Here is a 13,638-nt window from a genome sequence, read left to right as displayed (position 1 = left end):
GGCTGGCCTCAAACTCAGAAATCCGCCTGCCTCTGCCTCCCAAGTGCTGGGATTAAAGGCGTGCACCACCACTGCCCGGCTAGTAGCTAATTTTTTAATTTTTTTTCTTTATAATTGGTAATAGAAAATTTCAAAGTACAAAAGTGGGCAAAGGTACATCGGAGACGCAGTGTCCTGTCATAAGGAGTTGATAATTGCGTGGCCACAGGAAATAGCGCCGTCTCCACCAATGGGAGGGATGGTATTTTTCTGTGTTCATATTTCCTCTTTGGAAGCAGTTTCTCCAAAGGTAGAATAACACCTACAAATCAGCTTCTCCAGCTTCCTCACAAGGTCTGCTACTCAGATGCCAGTAAAAACCCAACAGTCTTAGTGAAGAGTAAGGGGTTAGCAAAGGACCCTTGTGGTTGGGGGGCTTTTTCACGACTGTGTGTCAGTCCTTGCTGGGTGAGGACAGATAAGGGAGAAAACACTGCCAAAAATAATAAGTGCTTTTGAAATAGAATTTCCTAATGCACTTAACACTATTCCAAAGGCAGAGTCTCTGTGTGTCTGTCTAGACACCCTGAAGCACTTACTCATTCCTGCCCGTGGTCCTACAGTCTCTGGGCTTCATTAGCATGGGAAATCTGGAGACTAAAGGAGAAGTCGGTACTGTCCTGTCACTCAGCAGTTTCCATAATGTAAGTCAACAATCAATCAGTAAGTCGTGATTAGAGTATTCCTTTGGCTAGAATAGAGAAGAAAGGAATAGTAAAAAAGATTAGAATAGGGACTGGGGAGAAGGCTCCAATCATGAGACCTCAGTTCAAATCCCCAGCACCAGCCTTGGATCCTCATCCCTGAACCTTAGCACTGAAGTGGGCAGAGATGAGACTCAGCAGGGCGTGTTGGACACCAGCCTAGCTCTGGGTTCCAGTGAGAAACTCTGTCTTAAAGAAATGATGAAAAAAGTGATAGACAGGGTACCTTGTATCCTTCTCTGGACTCCACACATGCAGAGAGAGAGAGAGAGAGAGAGAGAGAGAGAGAGAGAGAGAGAGAGAGAGAGAGAGAGAGAGAGAGAGAACAAAAATGGCAATGAATTATCAGTTAGCTTTGACTCCCTGTAAGTAAGCACACACTGATGCACTAAGACTACAATGTAAAATGTCCTTGTTGTAAACCACACACAGTCCAAGAAGATCTCTGGTTCACATGCAAAAGATTAAATTAATGACTTTGTGTTTGTAGAAATTGAGTTTAAGGAAGGGGAAACCCAACACACTGTTGAAATTGAAGTAATCTTCGACGGCGTGAGAGAGATGAGGGAGGCCTTCACTGTTCACCTAAAACCAGATGAAAACATGGTAGCAGAGACACAGGTAAGTGAGATGGTGTGTTTGTAAGTCCACGGACAACCCTTTCTCAGAGCAGATGCAGTAAATAAATAAAAATAAATGAATGAATAAATAAATTCACAATAAGAAGACTCAGGGCCGGAGAGATGGCTCATCAGTAAAAAGCACTGGTTTCTCTTGTTCAGGACCTGGGTGGAGTTCCCAGCACCAACATGGGGGCTCACCACCATCTGTACCTCCAGTTCTAGGAGATCCTATGGCCTTTCCCGGCCTCTTCAAACACATAGTACACATGTATTCATTCAGGCAAACACTCACACATGTAATGTGAAAATAAGTAAATCTCTTTTTAAAGTAGTAACTTTGTACATGAAGGGGGATGTGCATTGTCCCTTTCAACCACCTGAATTATTTTTTTTTTTTTCTAATTAGATCAGGACCTGGAAATTCTCTTTTGGGAAATTGTTTTGGTGAAAATTCAAGGCTATAATCCTTAGGCGCCCTTAGCCTTTCCACACCTGTCATTGTGATTGAACTTGGAATCGACTGCCACAAAGATGATACATTTATTCTCGTTTATTGAAGAAGCCGTCTTTGCCCACCAAACGCTTCCCTGACCCTGGGTGCTCACTTGAATGCTCCTCTGAGTTTGGTTAGAGTTTGATGCTGAGAGCTTCGTGCACAAAATTTGATAGTCACAAAATGTGTTTTCTACATTATATCGCCCACCAGATTTTCTTCACGATAGACCCAATCTCCGTAGAATTTATTTTTCACAGTGGAGATAATTTTTTAAACTGCATGTCACTCGTAGAAAATGGTCGATTTTAAAAACACTATGTATAAGCACACCAAGTGCTTTCCTTGTTTGGTTCACTATCAAGATGAGGTCAAAGTGGAGAATTGTGTTTTTCTTAAGTATTTGTGTTGCTTAGTACAAATGGTAATTCTGTGGCACTGTTTTCCTTGAAGAATGTTTTAGCCTTAGTTACTTTCACTTTGTATTCCTGTGGGGCAGTGCATGTCGTGATACACATGTGGAGGTCAGAGGACAGCTCACAGGAGTTGTTTTCTCCTTCCTCAGTGTAAGTTCTTAGGATCAAATTAAGGATGCTGGCGGCAAGTGCTCTACCCTCTTGGCCATCTCTCCATCCCCACTGTTATCTTTTTAAAGTCATAAATCTGAATGTAGAAAGTGTAGAACAAAGAGGGTTTTGTGTGTCTTTCACAGTTTTGATGGAGTAGCATGTGACCTTCTTTTGGGTAAAGAAACAGAGTCACTGAAATCACTTTCAGTGTTGGAGACTCTTAAAAATATAGAAACAAGCTCTGGTTGACAGTGATTAAAATGCACATTTCTTTGACTTTACAAAACAAAATTTGAGTTTCCTCTTAACTTTATTCCACAATCACAAGCTACAGTAGTGTTTCTGATCCATGATGTTCACTACATTAGGAAGACTGAACACACTTTTGATTTACAGTATTTCACTTGGGATGTGCCTATTGCGTATAACACTGTTGAAAGTGTTTGAAGGCAATGTTGGATACCTGTCCTATCCGTTGTCTGAGATAGGAAAGATGTTCAAGTGTTCAAGAGGACATGGACAGAGGTGATTTTCCTCCTTGATCCGACAATGTCCAGAGCTGACTAGTTCGCATCTCCACCACCAGCCCACACTATCCCATGACCTTGAAGGCCTGGCTTCTTCCACGGTGTCTTCAGTTTTCTCCTCCCACTAATAGGTTGCATTTTCCTGTAACTTCAATTTCGCACATCCACAACTGATGTATTTACTGTCATCACAACTGAAGAGAAAACCTGAGAACCTAACTGTCTCATGGGCTTGTGGCAAGCCACAGGGTCCCTCCCTTGTAAGCATCCGAGATGAGCAAGGTGCAATGGTCACGTGAAATAAGCTGTATGCAGCCCATCACTGTGCATATAGTCTGCGCATGACAATTTCATCAGAAATTCCAGGGATTTTCCAGTCATTTTTCTGGATAAGAAAAGCTCCAAGAACCTTAATATTTGACAAATGAATGTCCTTTGCTTCTAGGCAACCAAGGCCATTGTATATATAGAAGAAACCAACAGCATGGCAGATGTCACCTTTCCTTCTGTTCCTCACATTGTGTCCTTGCTGATATACGATGACACTTCCAAAGCCAGGGAGGACCCCGAACCTGTGTCTGGCTATCCTGTTGTCTGCATTACGGTGAGGAAGAACTAGATCAAATGTGGGGAAATGACAAGACATTTCTTTAAGAGATTTGTGTGTTTTTATTTTATGTGTATGAGTGTTTGCCTGCATGTTTGTCTGTGTACCACATGTGTATCAGATCCCTGGAACTAGAGTTACAGATGATTGTGAGCTGCCACGTGGGTACTGGGAACCAAACCTAGATCCTCTGCAGGAGCAGCAAGTACCCTTAACCCTGAGCTATCCCTTTAGCCCCACAAAAAGAACTAACTTAAAATAATTATAAACTTTAGTAATATTATCTTCGGAAATTTAAGGCTTAAGCTCTCAACCGTGAAAAATAGACAATATCAATAATTAAATGAAAATAAATTAGTAATTAAACGAAGCTGGCATTTTTCTTCCTCACGAACACACAAATACCATATTAGCCTAGTATACGGGGTATGGTTTAAGACTCTGTCACCGTCAGGAAAATCAGTAAAGCATGACCTCTGCACAGAAAGAGCTAAAAGAAAATAAAGACAGGTGAAAACAGGAATCTATAGCTCTACTGTGAGGCAGCGTGTAAAGGCTAGAGCGAACGCTCCCTGTGCAGAGGATCGGGTAGAATTATGATGGTTTACGATTCAGACAAGGGAAGGTCATTCTGGAAAGGGGTGGCCATGGAGAGGGAATAGAAGGACTTTATTATAGGCTTTGCTGGCCCTCTCGTAACCGACTTTTAAGTTTCCCATGAACAGGAGCTATGGCGTATATTTTTATATCACAGCGGCCCTAATGGAACATCCCACATGTGATAGGCACACAACGAATGCTTGTCAGCCAAACGAGAAGTGAATCATTTGATGTCCGTTTATAACAGGTTTCTAAATGTCACTTTAGGCAACCGGGAATTTGTTTGTTGACTAGCAGGGAGTGTTCTCGTGCAGAGGGGCCGCATGAGCAGAGGGTCTTGTTGGAGTGCAACTGGGGCAGCGGTGTGTAACTGAAGTTGGAAAGGGTGGACTTGAATCGGACAGGAAGGAAGTGGTAAGGAAGGGACCAACTGAAGGAGCATCACAAAGCGTCACAAGGTCATCACCTCCCCATGGATGTGAAAGAGGAAAGAGGGACTGGTCTGTCACGGATGTCTGATTGGCACTCCTGCTGTCCCTGATGGTGTAAACCAGCCCGATGAGAGAGGCAGATTTCAATACTTTCTGTAGGACAGAGGGAGACGGGACAGAAGCCAGAGAGAAAGTAAAACTGACTCTGGGGGATCGTGATGAAATGAATAGTCCTTCTGGTGTGGTCATGTCCAATGAGCGATTTGCAGTTTAAAGGACAGAGAAACTATCACAGCTGGGAATAAGAATTCAGAAGTTGCCCGAACGACATGTAGCATTGTGGGGGAGTGGAGAAGCATTGGAACCCAAGGAGTTTGAGAAAAATCAAGCCTACATACTCGGTACTGTAGTCCTAACACACATCTGTTTTGTTTGAATTTCCTATAGGCCTGCAACCCCAAATATCCAGACTATGAGAAAACGGGCTCTATTTGCGACAGCGAGAACATCAATGACACTTTGACCCGATACAGATGGCTCATCAGTGCTCCCGCTGGCCCGGATGGCGTGACCAGCCCCATGAGAGAGGTAGACTTCGACACCTTCTTCACATCATCCAAAATGATCACGTTAGACTCCATATATTTTCAGCCCGGCTCCCGGGTCCAGTGTGCAGCCCGAGCGGTGAACACCAATGGGAACGAAGGCCTGGAACTAATGAGCCCCATCGTCACCATCGGCAGGGAGGAAGGTGAGAGACTGTCTTCCGGTGAGGGCCGCTGAAACACTGCGGTATTGCGCATGCCTCGTTTCTCTGCATAAACTCCTCTGATGCCCGTGTGTGCCACTGCACTCTACTTGAAGACGAGCATCCGTTTGCAGCGGTCTTCACTAGGAAACAGTTATTTGCACATTTCATGAGCACCTGTGGTGTGCTAGGCCCAGAGCTTTCTACTCGTAATGATGATAAAGAAGGGCTCCCATCCTCCAGGAGCCCAGGGGGAAATTAGAGGCACGGGTACTCTGAGTCTACTGAGATGAGAAGCGACTGTAAGAAACATGAAAGAACCTAAACTCTCTGGGACTGAGGAGCCAAAATACAGGGGAGCTCTCAAGAGAAAACAGAGGAAGGGTTAGGTCTAGACAAGGGGAGGGGTACCGTGCCAGGTAAAGAGCCCAGTCAGCTGCCACATGCCTGGGAATCTGCGGGGGACGCAGGGATGACGGTGAAGGTGGAGAACCGTGAGTACATATTCTCTCCTCATTACAAAATGGAAGCTGTGTTTGAAGCTGGGACCAGGGAGCATGCACAGGTTCCTGACCAAAATGAGCATTGTCTGTTAAGTCCGTCTGACCAACAGATGTTCCCTTGTGAACCTGTTGAGACGTTTCTGACCTGTGCATCTTGCAGAGGACCCAAGTTCAGTTCCAAGTACCCATGTCAGGTGTCAGGTGGCTCACAAGTGCCTGTAACTCTAGCTCCAGGGGATCTGATGCGTCTGGCCTCCTCAACACACACACACAGACACCACACACCATACACCACACACCAAACACACACACACACCACACACACACACTACACACACCAAACACACACACACACCACACACACACTACACACACCAAACACACACACACACAACACACCACACACACAACACACATACACACAACACACATACCACACACACTACACACAAACATCATACACACCATACACACATACACCACGCACACACAACACACACACAAAACACACACACACACAAACACACACATACCACACACACACACCACACTTAAAATCCTCTCTTTAAAAAAAGTATTTAGGACTTGAAATTATAATTCAGTAAAGTTCTGGAATCAGTTCTCAGCTCTATTAAAATACACTCTAACTTTTAGTTTTACCCACCAAAAGGATATTTATTATAGCTATTACATAACGTGTGTGTGTGTGTGTGTGTGTGTGTGTGTGTAGTAATTAATCATATCCTACGGTAGCATTCACACTCACTTCATTTAACTATACTCAGTTTGTATTGTCTTTCAACCATTCTCATTTTGACTGTTCACATTATCCAGTAATTTTGTGCATATGTTTCTGACCTAAATGAGTACCACGTTTTCAGTCAGTCTCACCAAGAGCTGCTTCCTCACAAGCCTGTTGGAGAGGTTCCTCCCCTGTGTGCTGTGGTCACCTCTCATACAGTCTTCGGCTTCCTTATGACACACATCCTCAGCCAGGACTTAGATCACAGGGAATAAAGTATAGAAAAATGATAGCATCTATATTAAGACATTCTCTGTATGCTGTTATCTTCTTTTAACATATATGTGCTGATTTTCTTCAAGGTCTCTGTCAGCCCCGTGTGCCTGGGGTAGTGGGGGCGGAGCCATTCTCAGCTAAGTTGCGCTATACTGGCCCTGAGGACCCAGACTTTGCCAACCTCATCAAGCTCACTGTCACGATGCCACACATAGATGGTAGGTCCCCTGGGTAGAGCAAGACCTTAGGAGCATCCTGTGTACTTGTAACCTGGTTTGGTTTGCTTCTTTAACCTTCAGTCTGCAGGTTGATGTTCAAACCCATCTGCTTCTTTCAACTCTTTCTACCCAGCTTTGAACGTCTATCAACTTTAAAAAAAATCATCAATATTAAAACAAAACTGTAAACGCTACTTCCCTGTTCTTCCCTGCAGGCATGCTCCCAGTCATCTCCACGAGAGAGCTGTCCAACTTTGAGCTGACCCTCAGCCCTGATGGCACAAGAGTTGGGAATCACAAATGTTCCAACCTGCTGGACTACAATGAAGTGAAGACACACCATGGCTTCCTGACTAATGCCACGAAGAACCCGGAGGTCATCGGAGAGACCTATCCTTACCAGTACAGTGTGCCGGTCAGGGGTTCCAGTACCTTACGCTTCTACCGAAACCTGAACCTGGAGGCCTGTCTGTGGGAGTTTGTCAGCTACTATGACATGTCGGAGCTCCTGGCTGACTGTGGAGGAACCATTGGGACCGATGGCCAGGTACATGTTCTAACATCTGAGCCTTGATGCTCGGTTCTGTCAGTAGATTTTTTTTTCCCTCCCAATCTTAACTGTTAGCTCGATTTTGTTAGCCATTAGTCACAGAGGGACAGGTGATTGTCATGAATGGTAAGAAAACCTATGTCATATATACTATATACATACAAAGAGATACACAGGCTAAAAAAAATAAGGAACAGAGTCTCTGCTTGTGTTATAATTTAGAAAAATCTTAATTTGTATTCAAAATTATAATTAGTATTTGAACTAAAATCCTGAAATAACAAAAAGTTATAAAGCAGCAAAAGCCACGCAGAATGAACCATATCTTTGAAAAATTGACCAAGGGGAGTCTAAATTCCCCATGGAGTTGGAAATTTCTGAAGTGTCTTTCTTCCTTTTTTTATTAATTTATTTATTCATTCACTTTATATCCCAATCGCTGCTCCCTCCTGGTCCCCACCCCACCCCCGCACACACAGTCCCTCCCTCCATTCTCCATTCCCCCCACCCCACCCCATCCCCTTCTCCTCTGAGAGGGTGAAGGTAGTGGGAGAGGACATGCCTAGCCCTGAGGTTTATTTCTAAAGGCTCTATTCCTGCTGTGGTAAAGGTGAAGTAAAGGGGAGAGTTCCTGGTAACTCACTACAAGTTTGATCCCACAGCAGAGCTGTGGGACTTGGTGATTTCAGCTACTATCAGTGTTGAATGTGTTCTCCAGACACAGGATCAATTGACATACATGAAATAGGGCACAAGACTGCCCTGTAGTTCAATTGGGTCTTTGTTGGCCTGCTTCACCACAGAATAGAAATCCATCTTCATCTTTGATTTGCCATGCAGACAGCTAGTTTTCCCAGTGAGCCCCTGCCTTCACGATGCTAAAGCTTATTCCACCATCACTAGCCAACTGCAATGCAACAGGCTTGCTTTGAAGGCAAGGCTTAGCTATGAGGTGTTCGACTCTTCAGACTAAATCTGGCAACCAAGTGTTCACTTAAACCTATTCTGTCTCGCACATTCTTGTAAATGTTTGTTATTCTGTTGAGTCATTTGAGTCCAGAGACATTGTATGCCCAGTGACCTCAAGTAACTGAAGCAAGTGCTTTGTCTCTGTAATTGAACTTTGTGTGGTTCTGCTATTAGGCAAGAACTGAAAGATGCGGGTTCCAGCCAGGTTTATCCTGCACAGACAGCCTATGCAACATACCAGGGATGAGATAGAGCACACCCTGAGGATTATCAGTCAGCCAGTTATCCATCTATCTATCTATCTATCTATCTATCTATCTATCTATCATCTATCTATCATCTATCTACTACATATCTGCCTATCTGTCTGTATGAATATTTTGCCTGAATATATGTACTTGCACCATGTGCATGCCTGGTACCCACAGAGGCCAGAAGAAGATGTTAGATTCTCTGGAACTGGAGTTACAGGTGGCTCTGAGCCATGTTAAATGAGGTGATAAGATTTGAACTCAGATCTTCTGGAAGAGCAGCCATTGCTGTTAACTACTGAGCCATGCCTCCAGCCCTCAGGTTATCCAGCTCCTAACCAATTTGTGTAAGTTTTTTTCAGTAGATGGCCAACATTTAAGAATCCCTTCTGAGAGAATTTTTCTGCTCTGGCATTATTTAAAATCAATCTAATTATCTACTGATAATCAATCAACATCATTAAGAAGAAGATAGTCAGTGTAACTCACTAGGGTTTCAGGGGCTAATGAAATCCCAAAGCCTTCAGTGTAATCCATGTGGTAACAATCTGGTAAAACACATTGTTTACACTCTAAAAGGAAAGCTTAAAGATGGACATCCCACACACCCCTACATCCTTCCTTGGATGACACTTCAGTCCTCCTACATCCTATCAATGCCCTTCCGCTTCTCCATAGCATACGTGCATCCTGCAGAACCATAAGGAGAAGAAATGTTAATTAATATGAAAGAAACATAGCCCTCCAAGACATCCCCCCCCCCTTTTTCCTCCATTCAATTCTGGTTTTAAGAAAGAAGAAAAATAGTCAAATGGTAGCACTGACAATAAAAATAATGGCAGAGGGGATGAGGTTGTAGCTCATGAAACCCTGAGTAAAGCCAGCCCCACATAGACCAAGTGTAGCAGTACACACCTGATGTCCCAGTACTCACAAGTTCAGGACCAGCCTGGGTACACAAGACCCTGTCTCAACCAAAACTGATAAAGATGATGGAGATGGGATAATAATTACTAGTAATTGTATTGTTACATGCGTGCCTTCCATGTTGCTAAACACGTTGTACATATCCATTCTTACTGACCTCACGAAAACTCCATAGTAATAAACACCACAGCATACCCGTTTATAGATAAGGTAAGAGAAGCAGGGAAACTCAGATAATGTGCCCAGATTCATGCAGCTTGTGTTCCCATGCCAGTAACCCACCATATTATCTTAACATTTAATTGACTGTAAAAATGGATGTGGTCATAGCCACTATTATATAAAAGCCAACGGAGCGCCCCCTCTGTCCCTCAAAGATAAACAGTGCTCAGCAGCCATCATAAAAACCACTCGCCAAAATACATCCTTAGCCACGATGGTAAAACAGAGTCAATTCAGGCCCTGATGCTGCAGGTGTGGGGGTCCTGATGCTGCAGGTGTGGGGGGTCCTGGTGCTGGAGGTGTGGGGGGTCCTGATGATGGAGTGGGGCCGTCCAGATATTGGAAGTGGGGGGTCCTGATGCTGGAGATGTGGGGGGTCCTGATGATGGAGTGGGGCCGTCCAGATACTGGAAGTGGCGGCGGGGGGCGGGGGGGAAGTCCTGATGCTGGAGGTGAGGGGGTCCTGATACTAGAGGTGTAGGGTCCTGGTGCTGAAGGTGGGGGTTCCTGGTGCTGGAGGTGTGGGTGTCCTGATACTGGAGGTTGGGGGTCCTGATGTTGGAAGTGGGGGGTCCTGATGCTGGAGGTGTGGGGGTCCTGATGCTGGAGGTTGGGGGTCCTGATGCTGGAGGTTGGGGGTCCTGATGCTGGAGGTTGGGGGTCCTGATGCTGGAGGTGGGTCCTGGTGCTGGAGATGTGCTCCTGAAAGGGAAGCAGAATTCCTGAGGTGGTTCTCTAACTGCATAATAAAATAAAAAGATTCAGATTTAGGATTTTTTTTTTTTGTCTTACAAATGTTCACATTTCTGAATTTATAGTTTGATAAACTAGTGAAAAATACAGGTGAACCATCAGCATGAGTAGCAGGCTTGCTTCTGTGGGTTTCTGAACACTCCCATCAGCAGCACACACGGGTCTGTTTTTCACTTGCCAAGAAATGTACTATAAGCCGGGCGGTGGTGGCGCACGCCTTTAATCCCAGCACTTGGGAGGCAGAGGCAGGCGGATTTCTGAGTTCGAGGCCAGCCTGGTCTACAGAGTGAGTTCCAGGACAGCCAGGGCTACACAGAGAAACCCTGTCTCGAAAAGCCAAAAAAAAAAGAAGAAAAAAAAAAAAAGAAATGTACTATAAAGTCCTGGCCAAGCGCCGAACAGACACAGCCTCCACCCACCAACTCCTGCCTTAGACTTGGCACTTTAGCCCAAAGTGACACTGTACAAACAATTTCTATGAACCTGTGCTAACTACAGCTACCTTTGTGAAGTAGCGCTAAGTTGCTACTGTGTGTGTGTGTGTGTGTGTGTGTGTGTACATGCAAGCCCATGTGTATGCATGTGTCTGTCTGTTTCCAACACACAGAATATTATGTGTCCAGACTCACTAGTCCGACTACTTAACCTTTAAGTAGATGTTGCCAATGTGAAGGAATGATTGGGAAAATCCAGGGGTCTTCCAACAGTGAAGTTGGTTGAATTTTATGCAATTTGCAGCCTTCTTTGACTGATAGCAAGATTTCTTTAGCCAGTTATATACTCACAAAATAGTCGCTTGACAACTAGTTTGTACCAGGAAACATTCCGGTGACCCAGTGATGAGCCATACACACCAGCAAACAAGACTTATGTAGGTGAAATTATTCTCATTAAAAGACTAGGAATTTCATCTGTTAAGAAGAAGCGTTTTGAAATTCCTTAATTTTATTCAGCTCTAAATTAATCTTTAGTCATTAACTTCAGAAATGCAAAGACAGATAAAATTTTTAAAAAGGAAAAATATACATTTAACAAATAATTCTGCTCTACCTCTATGCATGTCCTGTTTTTCTGTTTTCTGGTTCGTTTGTTTTGTTTATTTAAGATTGCTTGAGCATGCAATGAGAAACACTTGGCAGAGGTTAAACTTAGTTTTTTTAAACAATTGAAATTTTTGGTGATTTTTTTTTCTTTGAAGAGTAAAAGACTTCTCAGTTTTGCTGGGTGTTCCACAAAGTAAGAGTCTGTAGGTACAGTGCAGCTCCTCACGTTGTCCAAGTGGCAGGCCTAAGCTGCGGAAATGCAGCCCAATTAAATTTGCCCTTACGGCATGAAATTGCAATATTCACCTGGGAAGACGCTCTGTGGTCTGGAAAAGTAAGCAAATATTTTTCTTAGTCAGTTTGTTTGAGGAGTAACTTTGTCTCCTTTTCACATGTGTGTTTGGTTTACAAACATAGACACTGAGGCCAGGGGCCAGAATGTATGTCAGAGGTCATGCTGTCTCATCCCATTTTCCACAGTGTATGTATGTCAGAAGTCATGTCATCTCATCCCATTGTCTTACACTTTCTATATGATTTCCTAACTAGTAAGCCACGTTAAATCCACCAAGAGTGCCTAATCCACATTACACTCATGAAGTATGTTGCTGCCCATTTTATCAAACTTAGCAATTAATTTTTGTAATAATATTCTAATCAAAATAACATAACTTCGGAACTCTGGGGAACAAATGAAAGTCGAGCAAAACCACACTCATTATTCACCATGATTACACAGAGACTTACTAATCTCTTTCCAATAAACATACACATTTTAATGGTGGTGACTTATTTCCTCATATGCTGTTTTTTTTTTTTTGAGCTGCTCTTAAAATTAACAGGAGCATGCACCATGACAAGGAACGTTCTTCAAACTCATACCTTCTTCCTTTGAGATAGCCTCACTATGTAACCCTAGCTGGCTTGGAACTCACTGTATAGACTAGGCTTGCAGTGAACTCATAGCGATTCACCTGCCTCTGTCTCCCATGGCTAGGTGCTAGCCACCTCAGCTGCCAGACTTGTAACTCGATGGCCACATGATGGTTCCCTTTTGAACATTTCACCGTAACTTACTCAGCCCTATTTCTGTGCTTGCTCATTATATTGTGAATAATTCTATATTGCAAACACTCTGTGAGGTGGTCCTCTAGTCTGCAGAATTAATGATTTAATACCGATGCCAACCTAGGTTCTGTTCCTTCCTCTCTGATTCACAGACCTTCTGAAGAGCTGTGATTGAGCAGAGGCCAAGGTCTCTTCCTCCTAAGCTCTCTTAGATGTATGTGACTCAGAGACCTTGATGAGGAATTTAACAACCTCTCAAGGGAGCAGCTAACTGCACATAGGGAGGCTTGAAGATTTTTTTCCATAGGTGACTTTTTTATATAGTCACTACTATCTCCATCTTGACAGATGTTTGGGTCAACAAAGGACCCAAGAAAAACAGATTGCAGTGGAGGTTGGGGGGCATTCCCCACCAGTGATATCCCTGAGGGAGAATTCCAACAGTTCTGAGTGTTCAAAAGAGCCATAATATGTGTTGGTAAAATAGTTCGCAATGGTATTTGCAACACATGAGGCCTAATTATAAGACCATGAATATGGGAATCTAGAGCTTTTCTGTCCAGTGTGGTTGCCATCAGCTATGTGTGGCTACTGAGCCCTCTACATTGAGACAGAATAGAGAGTGTCCATGTATCTAAAATGCTATAAAGGTATTGCTCCTGCTCCTACCCATCTCACATGCAGAGTAGCAGCCTATCTCGGGCCCTTAGGCAAACAATGCCCTCTCCTACAACATGCCTGGCACTCAGTAGCATAATATAAACTTGACAATATG

At 43.7% G+C, this 13,638-nt stretch overlaps 1 protein-coding gene across 2 annotated transcripts in view; it reads left to right on the top strand.

Moving 5' to 3' along the window:
- Frem2 (FRAS1 related extracellular matrix 2) overlaps nt 1–13,638 on the top strand; it is a 131,827-nt gene that overhangs the window by 104,288 nt on the left and 13,901 nt on the right. The window contains exons 12-16 of one of the 2 annotated variants that reach the window (XM_034500651.2): nt 1,234–1,364; nt 3,401–3,559; nt 5,041–5,344; nt 6,949–7,080; nt 7,296–7,627. In XM_034500651.2, the coding sequence (XP_034356542.1) occupies nt 1,234–1,364; nt 3,401–3,559; nt 5,041–5,344; nt 6,949–7,080; nt 7,296–7,627 (1,058 nt within the window). The other variant, XM_076932361.1, reaches the window with a different exon arrangement.

Source organism: Arvicanthis niloticus, chromosome 4 (genome assembly GCF_011762505.2).
Source record: "Arvicanthis niloticus isolate mArvNil1 chromosome 4, mArvNil1.pat.X, whole genome shotgun sequence".
Classification (NCBI taxonomy): Eukaryota; Metazoa; Chordata; class Mammalia; order Rodentia; family Muridae; genus Arvicanthis; species Arvicanthis niloticus.
Note: the sequence above shows the minus strand (reverse complement) of the source record. Positions and strands in the feature narration are given on the sequence as shown.